Here is a 13,456-nt window from a genome sequence, read left to right as displayed (position 1 = left end):
AAAACAAAACAGTTTTTTTTTAGTCAACACTTTGGCAGCATATGTATGGTAATTACGGCTGTAAAATTTCAAAATGAAGTCGTAAAAAAAACAAAAACAAAAAACACCAGATAGGAAGCATTCTTGTATTTGTTTTGTTTGTTTTTTTTCCTCGCTGAATTTCATGGCGACGACAACGACAACGGAAACGTGTAGGACTTCGTCGTCTACACACTAAGAGCAAATTTTGCTTAGTACAAGAAAGGGCGGCCTTCGACGTCCAATATTTAGTTTTTTTTTCCGTTATAAGAAAAAAAAAAATGGTACAATTACGAATGACAGAAAATGTGTGTTCTGCGCAGAAGAGAAAAAGAAGAGAAATGAACCATTTAAGAGATATGCAACGGGATGGGAGGTGTCTACATGAGGGCGAATTACAATTGGGGATGAATTTGTGGGAGAGAAAGAGAGAAATGTAAGGAAATAAAAAAAAAAAAGGTGTGAAAGAGAGATGCATCGTACCGCACTGCGCCTAAAAAAGACTTGACTTTGGCAGAGAATAGTTTCTGTTTCCCTTCTTCGTAATCGAGAGTTGGACCAGAGAGAAATTTGTTTAAAAAAAAATAGTAATTAAGTGAGACAAAGGCGAAAGAAGACGAGAGATGGAACTCATTTCCTTCCCATGTTAAGCGATTTTCCTTTAAATCACGTCTTCCGCCTCGTCACATAGTCTTGTTCCGGCAAATGAACGCAAGTTTTTTTTTTTAAATAGGCAAGGAGAGGGGGGATGGGGAAATAATAATAATAAGGCGGGGGAGGAAAATGATGTAAGAAATACGCAAAAATGAGGGGAGGAAAAGTACAACCCGTTTTGGAAGGACACGCTTTGGCGTCTGCAGCGGATGAGAAAATATTTTATTGAATAACAAAAAAAAAAAATAATAATAATAATAAAGTTAAAAAAAAAATGAAAGGAAAATCATTTCTTTACTGGTCTATGAAAGAGAGTTACTTGTTCGACGAGGCACTGGGGCACCCAAGACGGCCGTACCACATAGGTATAAACATGAAAGGAAAACCCCAAACCCCATTGTGTATGCGTGTAATCTAGCATGGGCGCGCCTAGTGGATTACATCATTTATCCTGAAAGACGTGTGTGTCAACTTAACCGTTTTCTTTCTTTTTAAGAGATCAGATGCTCGCTAAAGACGAGTGGAACAAACAATCATGTTTCGACCGGCGCTCAGACGAGAGGAGTAAAAACGAGCGAGTATCCATCCCTTCGACATAATCATTTCTTTTTTTGTTTTTGTTTTTTTTTTGTTTGTTTTTGTTTTGTGGTTTCGGGTTCAAGAGGGACGGTGAAGAAAATAGAAACAAGACACGAGAACACAACCGACGAATTACACACCGACCCACAGTGCACTGGCAAGTCGGAGGTGCTCCGTCCCCATGAGAGACACGAAAACAAGAAACCCACAACTAAGATAACGCACAAAGGAAAAAAGAATAAAACTTCCCTATTTTAGTTTTTGGCAGTTGGTACGTTTGATTCTCCCGCAATTTTCTGGAAATTTACTTTTATTGGGTTTTTCTTCCCCCCAAGATTTCACACTTTTTTTTTTAAAAATTCAACAACCAAATCCACCTTGGTTCTCCGCAACGAGTCGAAATTTCAATGCCATCACATTTTGTTCCATGAGCGATGGAGATAGACATGCGGGATATTAAATTCGGGCCTATTAGCTGCAAAAAGGAAAAAAGGAAAAAAAAATTTTTGTTTTTAAAAGAAAGAAAAAATCGACGAGAAAAGACTGGAACCTGCCAGGACTAAAGAAGAAGAAGAAATTTGTTTACGTTTCCTTTTATCGGTTGTGTACTTCGCTATAATGTAATCGGGAAAGAGGAAAATGCACAACAGGGTTTTTGATGAGACTAGACTTTCGCGTGAGGGGGCTGGGAGAGGGGGGGATGAAACCGCGCGTTTGAATCGACAGAAGGCAAAAAATCACGTCCATTCCCGTTGCTTGAGTAAAAAAAAAAAAAAAAAATTCAAATCGTCTTCTTAAAAAGAAAAACAATACATTTTCAAGACTTGCAAAACATCGTATGCATGTGCCGATTGAATTCCATTAGTTAAAATAAACAAGTCCCTTCGAACATTATTTGCCTAATATATAAGTGTATGGTCAGCAGAGCTATGGAATGCGAGCAGGCGATTTTCCTATTCCTCAATCAACTTTCTACACTTTTCCTCTCGATCGTTTTTTCTTTCTTTCTATTTTCTCAATCAAACAAAAAAAGAAACGCTTTACTACAGAAACTGGAAAAAATTGGGGAGTTTCAACCTAAAATCATTCATAAATGTTGAAGTGATTTAACGTGGGCTCTCACACCGAAAAACAAACAACAAATATGGGGAAAAGAAAAAAAAAAAAAAGGAATAATGCTCACAAAAACGCGGCACTAATTGTGTGTGTACCCGGTATAACAAGTTTCTCCCTTTTCGCATTTACACTGTCGTGCCCGACGTATCACAGCAGTTTGGTTTTGTATTCTTTTTTTTTTTTAAAGATCTTCTTTCACAACGAAAAAAGGAAAAAAAAAGACCACAAAAGAAAAGAAAAAAATGCTTTTCTTTTTTTCTTTCCTCGTCTCTGATAGGGCAACAATGAAAACAACAAATTGGCCTCCGAGAAGTGTTTGTCCATTAAAAACCAGACAAATCAAATACAGATTTTTTTTTTTTTTAAGTTTACCATGCCAAAATGTTCGTTTAAGAACGCATAAAGAATTCGCAGTGTCGAGTGGTTTCGATAAAACAAATTCAAGGGAGTTACTTAGGTTTGCATCACACACACGAGAAAAAAAAAATAATTAAGATCTTATATTACGGACGCGAGGCGGCGATTGGGAATAAGACACAAACGATATTATTCACCTAAAGCGAAAACCCAGCCTAGCCTTTCTCAGCTTCTCTTTTTTTTTCTTCTAGGCACGACACCTGTGGTACACAATGTGCTTACGTTTCGTTAGAAAAGAAAAGAAAAAAAAATGATAATAATTTCCCCTAGCAGTAGTAGTTCGTCGCTTTCTTTTTAACAGCCGTCTTGATCTCAAAAACATCTTGAGAAAAGCCCATTAGTGGTCGAAACTGCAACTCGTCTCTTTCAAGAGAAAAAAAAAATAGATATAGAAGAAAAAAAAGTTTGAAATCTTGGCGATATTAACTGGGATTCAACATCTGCGTGTGCCAAAATAAAAAAAAAAATTAGTTTGTTTTAACTACGGAGGGAAGGGAAATATTAAAGGTGGGTAGGAAAGGAGGACCTGTCAAAAACGCGTCCCTCCCAAACGATTTTTTCTTTTGTCAAGGACGTCACGTGCGCGTAATGCCATCTTTGTGCAGAGGGTATCACACGCGGACATCCCACCTGAAGGGACGGCAAAAAAGAGAGCAGAGCGGCGGCGTACGATACATTTTAGAATAATTTGTTTGCATAAAAAAGAGGGAAGAAAAAAAAAATATTCAGGAGGTAAATAGTGCTGAAAATAGGAGACCATTACGAGTACCAAAAAAAGAAAAGAAAAAAAAAACCATTGAGACGGGAAATATGATGGAGTTCAAAAGAGAAGTGTAAAGGGGAAAAAAGGACGAAAGATAAATCTAAATCACTACCAACGTCGAAGTTGTTTGTTGAGAAAACACATTTTCTCGGCATTTTCAGACCAACCTCGTTTCCATCGTCCCGTATCGAGAAAGAACGACGCATCAACAGGGTTGTTTTGTTTGTTTTGTTTTTTTTCCTTTTCTTCAACAAAATGTAGTCGCCGGTCGAGGTTTTCTTCTACTTTCTTTACTGGCCCCACCAATCCGGAGCGGCGTGATGAGCGTGAGGCGGTGCGTAACCATAGCCACTTGGAGCGTAACCGCCATATCCTCCTGTGAAAATTGGCATAGAAGGCATGGGCGCCATCCGAACAACTGTTCATTAAGATAAAAAAAAAAAGACAAAGACAAAAAATCCCAGTCTTATTTGCTTAACGCCGGTCCCATCTCCAACAAAAAAAAAAAAAAAAAAACCATTTCATCTTGATGTTAGAGCATTATTGGGGTGGGTGGGAAGAAGCCTTTCAAGAAAGACTCCTGCCGTGCAGGCAACAAAAAACAAGAGGATGCGGAGCGTTTGTTCGATTCAACTAAACGAACACCCTGAATCCTCTGAACAGTTTATGCGCTCGAGACAGTCAAAAGAAAAATGCCACAAAACCCAATAAAGATAACTGAAATCAGGGGGTGATGGAAAGGTTTTCTTTTTTTGTTTTCGTTTTTTTTTTTTTTTTTTGTTTTCGATCGTTCCGCATTAGCAAAGGAAATAGGGAAGCGTGCAGAAGGCAACGAAAAATAAAGTAAAGAACATAGGAAACAATCGCTCTCGATTTTCAAATAGATAAAAACAAGTTTTGGGTACCGTGATTTGGAGGTGGGGCACTGTAGTTGGGATAGGATCCGCCACCACTGGTACGTGGACCACCAACAGAGCCACCAGGACGAGTGCTGCCACCGGTACTCGGTTGCGAAGTACGGTAATCTCGGGATCCAAAACCACCGGAGAACCGCCTTAACACAAATTAACAAGAAATTTTTTTTTTAAATAATGTAACAAAACAATACGCGTCAAATAATCTTACCCTCCTCCTCTTCCACCGCCACCACGACGGCTTACTCCACCAGTCTGGTGCTTGATATCCATGGCCATGCCTTCGAGCCAAGAGGGCAGTTCTTGTTTGGTCTCGATGATCAGTTCAACCAAATCCCTGATGAGATTGCGATTCTTTTCATTGAAAAATGAAGTAGCCACACCTAGAATAATTCATCCACAGTTGATGGAATTCCAACGTTTTGATGTTCAAATGATGTGAAGAGCTAGCAAGCAACAAATAAACCTACCGAGATTGCCCATTCGGCCGGTACGACCAATGCGATGAACGTATTCTTCGACATCTGAGGGGAGGTCGAAATTGATGACGTGTTTGACGTGAGGGATATCAAGACCACGAGCAGCAACAGCTGTAGCCACGAGTATAGGCGTCTTGCCCGAACGGAATCGTTTGAGCGCATCTTCGCGTTCCCGTTGACTGCGATCGCCGTGGATTGATGTCACCGGATATCCGTCACGGTACAGAAATTCTTCCAGGGCATCAGCTCCACGTTTTGTTTCGACGAAAACCAGCGTCAACTGCTCGTGCTCTGTCGTTTCGCCTTCAACTTGACCGTTGAATTTGTTGAGACCAGAAGCATTAAGCAAATCAAGAAGGAAAGAACGCTTGTCATGTTCCTCCACCCATACGATCTTTTGCGTAATATTTTCTGAAGTCGATCCGACGCGGCCAACTGCCAAGAAAATGTAATTTTCTAAGAAATCTCGCGCCAGCATCTAGTTAAATCACAATCAAATGTTAGGTTTGCGTGAAATACTTTTTCTAATTGAATGAAGATACCGACCTGGATTTCTTTAGGGAATGTGGCAGAAAACATGAGTGTCTGCCGTTCTCCAGTTTTAGGCATAGTGTCTTGTTCCACAATGCGACGAATTTGCGGCTCGAAACCCATGTCTAACATTCTGTCCGCCTCGTCCAACACCAAGAAACTAAAGAATAACAATATAAGAATCACAGATGAGTTTAGAAATGCTAAGATCACAAGACTGCTTTCACTTACTTGCAGTGCTCGAGGCCAATCTTGCCACGTTCAAGCATATCGACAAGACGACCGGGTGTGGCAACTAATAAATGGCATCCCCGTTCCAAGTCTTGCATCTGTTGACGGACATCCGCACCACCATACCTAGATATCGCAAACATTCTCACTTACAAGATACAACTATTGCTATAGCTAACATTGCACTAATTATTAAAAAAGCTCAGTAAGATAAGGTGTCCACCCAGTAAATTCAGGTTTCAAATGTCTGTAAAATCATCATAGCTAAAGGTAAATAACAATAAAGATTGAAAGACTTACACCACGCATGGTCGGACACGGGATCGGTAGGCGAATTTCTTGGCTTCATCATAGATTTGTGTGGCCAGCTCGCGAGTGGGTGCTAGAACCAGAGCCAGCGGGTACTGCTTGCGACGGGCATATGAGCGTTGGCCAGCAGCACTACTTACCACGGGTCCACGTTCAAATAACTGGTTCAATATCGGAACCAAGAATGCTGCTGTCTTGCCTGAGCCAGTCTGGGCGCAGGCCATGACATCACGGCGTGCCAAAATAATCGGAATCGCATATTTCTGGACAGGCGTTGGCTTATCGTAGCGAGTCAAAGCAATATTCGAACGGATGATCTCAGTCAACTTAACGTCTTCAAACTAGAATGCACCAAACGAAAATCTTAGTTTCACTTTTAACTTCACAGCTATTTCTAATAATTGAAACACATCAGAAAGATATTTCCACATGAAGAATTTTGTACACTTTTTCTCAGCAGGAACCATTGAATTGTTTGTTACATCATTTATCTCAAGTTCTGTTGTATATGAGCAAAGTCTTACCGAGTTTATGTGAGATGGAACGTCATTGCCTGTCGCCTCCACGGGAATATCTTCATATTTATCGAAGTTAATGCCGGAGTTACCCGTGCCAAACATTTCCAATTCTACCCGATCATCTTTGGCAGTAAGCGTAGTCCAATCGGATTCACTAGATTCTTTCCAACGGGGATTTCCATATCCGCCACCACGACTGTCTGTTGTTGCCGAGCGCCTTTGTGGTTCTTTCCAGCGATCGTTGGCAACCCATTGACCAGCCGGTGGAGGGGGTTCTTGCCAGCGCTCGTTTTGAATGACAGGTGGTGGAGCATCAGCATTCCATTGAGGTGGCTGAGGTCCTCCATTCCAGCCTCCTCCACCATTCTCATATTCTCCCTCCCATCTCTGTGGAGGACGAGCAGTGTAGGTCCCACCAGCTCCTCCATTGTATCCACCCCGCCTGGGGTAGCCACCACCAGCGCTGGGTACTCCACGTTGGGAACTTGGCCCTCTATAGGAATTTGTTGCTTGGGTATAACCCCGGCCAGCTTCTTTGTTAAAATCACGTTCGTTTGGGATATCTGCTGAAATATTTGGTAATCATAGAGAAAATATTAAGCTACCATTGATGTAACATCACTCAAGATAATACCTCTTTCTTGTGGAACAGAAAATGGTTTTTCTTCAGATCCTGGACCCCTGCTAGATCTCAGGTGAGGAGGCACATAACGACTGTTTAAAACGGGTAACATTAGAAACTGAAAATCTTTAAAACACAAAGTGAGATCTTACCTTCCTCCGGGAGCAATAAATTGGCCGCCCTGCTTCAAGTCCAGACCAGCAAACTGAAAAGGGAATTGTAAAAATGAGAACATGAGCTGGGGAGACAATGACTCATAATGTTGAAATGTTACACAGCCGTTATTGCCGAAATAATTCTTGATGTATGAAAATGTAAATAATTACTTGCTGCTCTAGACCCGTTCCATTCTGAATCTGTACACTACTCATAGTACGCTTGCAAATACCGAATAAAAGCTTCCTTTTTCGATGTAGAAAAAAACCTTACCGACCTCGTCACAAAGAAAGAGGAAATGGTGCTGGTACATGCCAATAACGGCGATCTTTAGAACCTTCGAGGCCACTCCCTAAACACCATACATCGGTGCATTTTGATAAGTCCTTTTTTCCATTCCTTTTTTTGTAGTTGCATTTTGAAAACTCCATCGATGGTTTTTGAAAAAACTAAAACAGCGGGGCAAAAAAATTTGATTTCATTGGAGATAGTTTAATTTTAAGCATCAATATAAAACAAAAATGTAAAGCACAAAACCTTAATGTTCAACAAAAAGCGCGATACCACTTTAAGTTATGCAATACAGGTCGAATGTTTTCATAAACCTTCTTATACTTATTTTATAAAAATGTACCTTCAAAGAAAATAAATTACAAGAAAAGATTTAATAAGACTGATAGTTTTCTTCGTATTTTTATGATCGCATAGAAACCACCTTGCATCTTCAAATTTGAATGGTTTCCACCATTTTCAAGAAACTTTACGTAAAAAACGATATGCTTTAATCCTGACATTTTTAGTTTCGGAAATTAATTCCACATAAGACGAAAAAGAAAAAAATCAATCAGTTCATTCAATTAATTTTTCTGACGCGATGGCGAGACAAATAAGTAGTTTCAAGTTTATGTGTTTAGGGATCTACTATTTCTTCCCTTCATTGGAAAAAGTGTCTTCAACTCCATCTGTCTCTTCCAAGCTCTCGTTGGAAAGGTTGCAGCATTTTGGTAAGTTAAATTAGTTACTAAATCCAAGTAAATTAAATACATCTTTTAATACTATGTCTTCTAATGAATTGCACTTTCTTTATCGAATTTAAACGTTATTCTTCGTTTATTAAAAACTGTTTACATCTATTTCTGACAGGCTGAATTTACTTCGCCGCTCGTAACCTACAACATAAAAGATGGGTCGTGTTATTCGTGCCCAGCGTAAAGGTGCCGGAGGAATTTTCAAGTCCCACACGAAACATCGCAAGGGAGCACCTAAATTTCGTCCTGAAGATTTCGCCGAACGTCATGGTTACATCAAGGGTGTCGTCAAGGTATGTGTTAGGAGTGATAGTTAATACGTGAATAAGGCAGTGATGTAAATACTTAATCCAATGCTGAGGGGCTATGATAATTATCCATCTAGAGGTTGTTTCTGAGAACAAGACAGAATTTTCAAAATGTTAAGAGTATGACAAAAAATTCAAGTGACTCTTCTGAAATAGGACATCATCCATGATCCTGGTCGTGGAGCTCCTCTAGCAGTGGTCCACTTCCGTGACCCATACAGATACAAGACAAGGAAAGAAAACTTTTTGGCTGTTGAGGGAATGTACACTGGCCAGTTCATCTACTGTGGCAAGAAAGGTATGAGTTACTTTAAACTTTTCATGATCTACTGGTAAGCAGTGATGTAAACATAATCCAATGCTGAGGGGCTATGATAATTATCCATCTAGAGGTTGTTTCTGAGAATTAGTTGAAACATACATCCTACACCATGCAATATTCAAGCTAAAACTACAATGCTTGGTTCTTATTCTTTTAAATTTCAGCCACACTCCAGATTGGCAATGTTTTACCTGTTGGCACCATGCCTGAAGGTACTATTGTTTGCAATGTTGAGGAACAACACGGCGATCGAGGCACTCTTGCTCGTACATCTGGTAACTACGCCACTGTCATTGGTCACAATACCGATACCAAGAAGACCCGTGTCAAGCTGCCGTCTGGAGCCAAGAAAGTAGTTTCTTCCAACAATCGCGCTATGGTCGGTAAGTTGTTATAAACATGCATGCTTTAATTACCTAGGGCTATGATGACTTGCAATTCATCCATCTATGAGAATTAATGATCTTCAACTAGAGGCTGTTACTGAGCGAATTTGGTTTTTCCTAATTATAGGATAATTTAAATATGTTTACTGAATCGCGTTTTCTCTGCAGGTATTGTTGCTGGTGGCGGACGTATTGATAAGCCCATATTGAAAGCTGGTCGTGCCTATCACAAATACAAGGCTAAACGTAACTGCTGGCCGATTGTACGAGGTGTGGCTATGAACCCCGTTGAGCATCCCCACGGAGGTGGTAACCATCAACACATTGGTAAAGCTTCAACCGTCAAGAGAAGCACACCTGCAGGTCGCAAAGTTGGTCTTATTGCTGCCAGGCGAACGGGTCGTATCCGTGGTGGCAAAGTCGAAATTAAGGGTGATGATTAAACATGTTGTCATCTTGTACCTCCTACCAATACACGTTGGAGCAGACCAAATTTTCTGTTAAATGTTATTTGTTTAAATGCTTGGATGAAACTGAAATGGCAAATTATTTTATTAATTCATCCAGTTCTTAATAATTTGGTTCTACTAGTTGGTAAAACTTCACTTGAAGAGAACTGTACCGCATGAATTTTTCCAATAGCGAAAAACTTTATTTACAGAAATCATCGTGCAACATACCAATAACCATAACTTCAGTTAGGCAATTGGGAAAACCAGTTTAATTGTAAGGAAGCAAACTAAGTTGAACTAGGCCACATATGTATAAACTTTCCTAAAAGTGGAAGAAAAAACTGGTTAACATTAAACTTTAGAAAACTCTTTTCATTACAAACCTGTCTTCTGGTGTACGTGCCAAGTATTCACGCTCAATTAAACCTTCAATTCGTTTTTTGATTATCACTGGCGAAGGCAGGAATCGGCTTTTCAATTGTTCAGTAACTTCACTTACTAACACGTTGTGCTGTGAAACAAAAAGCGATGACCAATTAATCAGTCAATAACTACATCTTCAAGCAAGCCCACGTTACCTGCATAGTTTTCCGTGCTTTCATAATGCGTACAATCGCTGCCTCAATTTCGTGTTTTCTGTCCTCATCGACCTTCGAGCGCGTCTCTTTCCTTTCGGGTTCGGATTCACCCTTAGCTGCAACTGTCTGTATTTTCACCCTGAAAGTAAAAGTCATTTGTTGTATCGAATGATTGGCACCTAAAGAAGCACAGACACAAACCTGTGGAGTTTTGACGTGAAACTGTCGTTGACGGCAAAGATCGAACTAGGAAGAATGTCTTTACCCTTGGGGCTTTTAACAAGAACACGCTGAGTTGGTTTGCCCATTGCTAACGACTGCAGTGCTCGATCCAGATCTTTCTTCGGTATATCAGTTTCATTCATTATATCCTAGAAGGAAAGAAAACGTCTTCAATGTTTTCTGACAACCAGCTTGTTTTCAGTACTTACATCGTAAGTCAACCTATCCCTTGTGTTAAACAGCATAAGAATACACATCTGATAGGTTGAGACTGAAATTATGTGCTTTCGTGGTCCATTAGCTGAGGTCGAGGAAGTTGACGAGCTGGGACCATCTCTTCATAGAAATAGAAGCAGGTCCAAATGTTCACTTTTCCAATCAGTAAATAATGCATAAAATTTCTTACGATTTCTCCTTCAATTCAGACTCCTCTCGTCTAGGTCCGTAAAAGACAGCACTTAGATCGGCGGATCCGAGTCCAGGTTGCAACGTCAACTGTCGGCCACTGTGCTTAGCTAAATAAAAGCGGCGAAAGACTTCGAAAGCGTTTCGTGGTGCCAAAGGCAGCGTACAAGTTGCGGGAGATTGTGTTGGCCAAAACCCAGTGGTAAGTACACGTACGCTCAAATCCACTCCGCACAGAGATGTCTGATTAATTAAAATTAAATTTAAGCTGATTTTTTACTCATTGGCATTTTCTTTCTTTTGTTTACTCCTGATGTTTGAATGTGATTTTTGAAGTCTTCCATGAGCATGTTGGAGATAGACATGTCTTTGAACATACCCTCTAATTTCGAGGTAAATTGACACCCGCATTCAGTCTAGAAACAGAATTCAACATGTACAATTGAGAATTTGCTAAATATACGACGAATAAATACGTACCTTTAATTTGGATATCATGTTCTTCTCGCTATCATCACTAACAGATTTATTTAGGAGGAGTCGTTTAGCCAGATGCTGTTTGTAGTAACGTTCAAAAATATCTTTCTCCTGAAGAAAACGGAACAAAACCATGGTTTTGTCCAGCACCAATTCTATGTCCTGCTCTGTCATTCCTTTAACGCCCTTTTTGAGTTTATCATCGATGAAGAGTGATAAATATTCAGGAGATTTCAAATTCAAATTAAGAAAGTATTCGAAGTCTGAGGAGATCATTTTCTTAAAAATGGGATCATTCACAAATGATTTGACCAGGAAGGTATCATAACGATCTTTAAGGTCCAGCAGGCTCTGTATAATATTATAAAATATAAATCGATACTTTTCATAAAATGTACATAAGTAGGAAAAATACCTGTACAAAGTTCAAAGCGTTTGCACCCGATTCGTCAACGTTGACCAAGGCTTTACCTTCCTCTCGTAAATGCGCGCTGACGCAGCTTGCCATGGTTCGTAAACCATCGGATACGCGACCTAACAACTTATACATGCAGTGCAGATCATCCGTTTTTTGGCATTTCAACATGTGGACCACACCAGAATTTTCCATCTTATTGAATAAAATTATTATTTCTCTCTGAAAACTAAAATGAATTCTTAAGTATTTATTATATTTTACTTCTACGATGGTTTTCATGTGTTTCTGTATGAGTTCTTCTTCCACAACTGCAACGATGCGCTGCTCAGTCGACTCGTCCAAGTAATGTTTAGCTCTTTCCGATTCTTCATTAATACGAGCCTCAACTTTTTTAATATAGACAGAAGCTGAATTTTCTCCTAGAAACCGCTGACTCTCGGACTAAAGTTACAAAATTCAACTTGTGAAAGGAAGTCAAACAATGTAACATAACGCCATGTTTACTTACCCTGTAGAATTCTGCAGACTGAGAAAGAAACGGCCTTTCAAAATCTTCTTCATAGACAGCACGACTGTCGATTCCGAGCACCATGAGCATCTGACAAGCTGCTCTGACGGACAGCTTATCTGCAACTTCTCCTTTACGCTCTCTGACAACCATCTCTAAAAGAATGTGTCGTAGGTGGTCCCGGATTCCTCCATAACGAACTACCTAAAAGAAAATTGTTTGATAATGTAAAGAAATATATTATAAGAAAAATTAACAAATTCACCACTTACTTGATCACGAAAAATTATCAACCCAAGATTGTAGACATTATCAACATTGTTTTGCTGAACATATACTCTGTCCATGTACATAAGGATGTCACGTATCATAACCATTGATGTTTGATGATCATTCCATGCTTGATTTAAAGTCTGAAGAAAATTGTTGTTCAAGGAAGCAAGAACATCTTGACGTACCTATGCAATGCAATTTCTTTAGATATACAGTAAATATGAAATTCTCATGGATTTACTTTAGATTCTAAATGATGAGTGACAACTTCTCTAAGGCCATTGTACAGTCTTTCTCCATGTTTATGGAGAACCATGGTATAAGCATTTCGGTAAAGTTCTTCAAAACTGAGACCAGAGTTATTCTTCTTCTGGATTTCTTGAATGGCACTCTTCAATAAACTCCAGATGTTTTCCACATACCTCTCGTCCATTGTCATCTTTATGGAGAAAAACAAAGAAACAATAACAATGGCATTTCAGGTACACCACTAAATTGATGTAAAAAATAGAATTACAGGGAATGCACGGATTCGCATTTTGCCTTCTTTCTTTGAACCGCCGCCAAGACCACCTTTCATCATCGTGAAACCCACTCGAATTTTTACTAACAAAGCGAAAAATTACAATTAACAGCTCAAATAATGTTACAGTTTCGAAACCTCTAAAATGTTTCCATCAAACTATATGGCCCCCCTTGAAAAAGCAAAAAACAGGGCAACACTAAAGGCAAACTTCTCTTCCTCTTCCAACAACCAACGTTGTCCTCTTGC

General features: G+C 39.6%; 4 protein-coding genes across 6 annotated transcripts; 2 read left to right on the top strand and 2 right to left on the bottom strand.

Annotated features, from left to right (window-relative positions):
• Positions 1–111: 111 nt before the first annotated feature.
• Positions 112–7,637, bottom strand: LOC116921705 (ATP-dependent RNA helicase DDX3X). Of its 3 annotated transcripts, none has more exons than XM_032928034.2 (11): positions 7,478–7,637; positions 7,304–7,356; positions 7,164–7,243; positions 6,536–7,095; positions 6,003–6,352; positions 5,703–5,828; positions 5,487–5,631; positions 4,932–5,418; positions 4,673–4,844; positions 4,453–4,601; positions 112–3,965 (listed from the first exon to the last, which is right to left on the bottom strand). In XM_032928034.2, exons 1-11 carry the CDS (start codon positions 7,520–7,522, stop codon positions 3,838–3,840), a joined length of 2,295 nt encoding a protein of 764 aa, XP_032783925.1. In that variant the 5' UTR covers positions 7,523–7,637; the 3' UTR covers positions 112–3,837. The 3 variants fall into 3 exon arrangements, with proteins under 3 accessions (XP_032783925.1, XP_032783927.1, XP_032783926.1); XM_032928036.2 differs by having other exon boundaries at positions 112–3,923; XM_032928035.2 differs by having other exon boundaries at positions 6,536–7,092.
• LOC116921708 lies at positions 824–1,601 on the top strand. The gene is made up of 2 exons (XM_032928039.2): positions 824–896; positions 971–1,601. Exons 1-2 carry the CDS (start codon positions 824–826, stop codon positions 1,165–1,167), a joined length of 270 nt encoding a protein of 89 aa, XP_032783930.2. The 3' UTR covers positions 1,168–1,601.
• Positions 7,638–8,205: 568 nt separating the features above from the next.
• On the top strand, positions 8,206–9,844 carry LOC116921695 (60S ribosomal protein L8). Its single transcript, XM_045172318.1, has 5 exons — positions 8,206–8,311; positions 8,451–8,628; positions 8,800–8,941; positions 9,130–9,348; positions 9,520–9,844. Exons 2-5 carry the CDS (start codon positions 8,491–8,493, stop codon positions 9,792–9,794), a joined length of 774 nt encoding a protein of 257 aa, XP_045028253.1. The 5' UTR covers positions 8,206–8,311; positions 8,451–8,490; the 3' UTR covers positions 9,795–9,844.
• A 137-nt stretch (positions 9,845–9,981) lies between these two features.
• Positions 9,982–13,417, bottom strand: LOC116921676 (cullin-3-A). Its single transcript, XM_032928007.2, has 14 exons — positions 13,202–13,417; positions 12,926–13,123; positions 12,684–12,869; positions 12,412–12,615; positions 12,165–12,344; positions 11,901–12,095; positions 11,489–11,836; positions 11,317–11,424; positions 11,010–11,251; positions 10,813–10,939; positions 10,583–10,752; positions 10,382–10,520; positions 10,187–10,314; positions 9,982–10,125 (listed from the first exon to the last, which is right to left on the bottom strand). Exons 1-14 carry the CDS (start codon positions 13,265–13,267, stop codon positions 10,101–10,103), a joined length of 2,316 nt encoding a protein of 771 aa, XP_032783898.1. The 5' UTR covers positions 13,268–13,417; the 3' UTR covers positions 9,982–10,100.
• Positions 13,418–13,456: the final 39 nt, after the last annotated feature.

This window comes from Daphnia magna, linkage group LG4, assembly GCF_020631705.1.
Source record: "Daphnia magna isolate NIES linkage group LG4, ASM2063170v1.1, whole genome shotgun sequence".
NCBI lineage: Eukaryota > Metazoa > Arthropoda > Branchiopoda > Diplostraca > Daphniidae > Daphnia > Daphnia magna.
The sequence above is the reverse complement of the archived record's forward strand: the minus strand, read 5'-3'. Positions and strand labels throughout refer to the sequence as shown.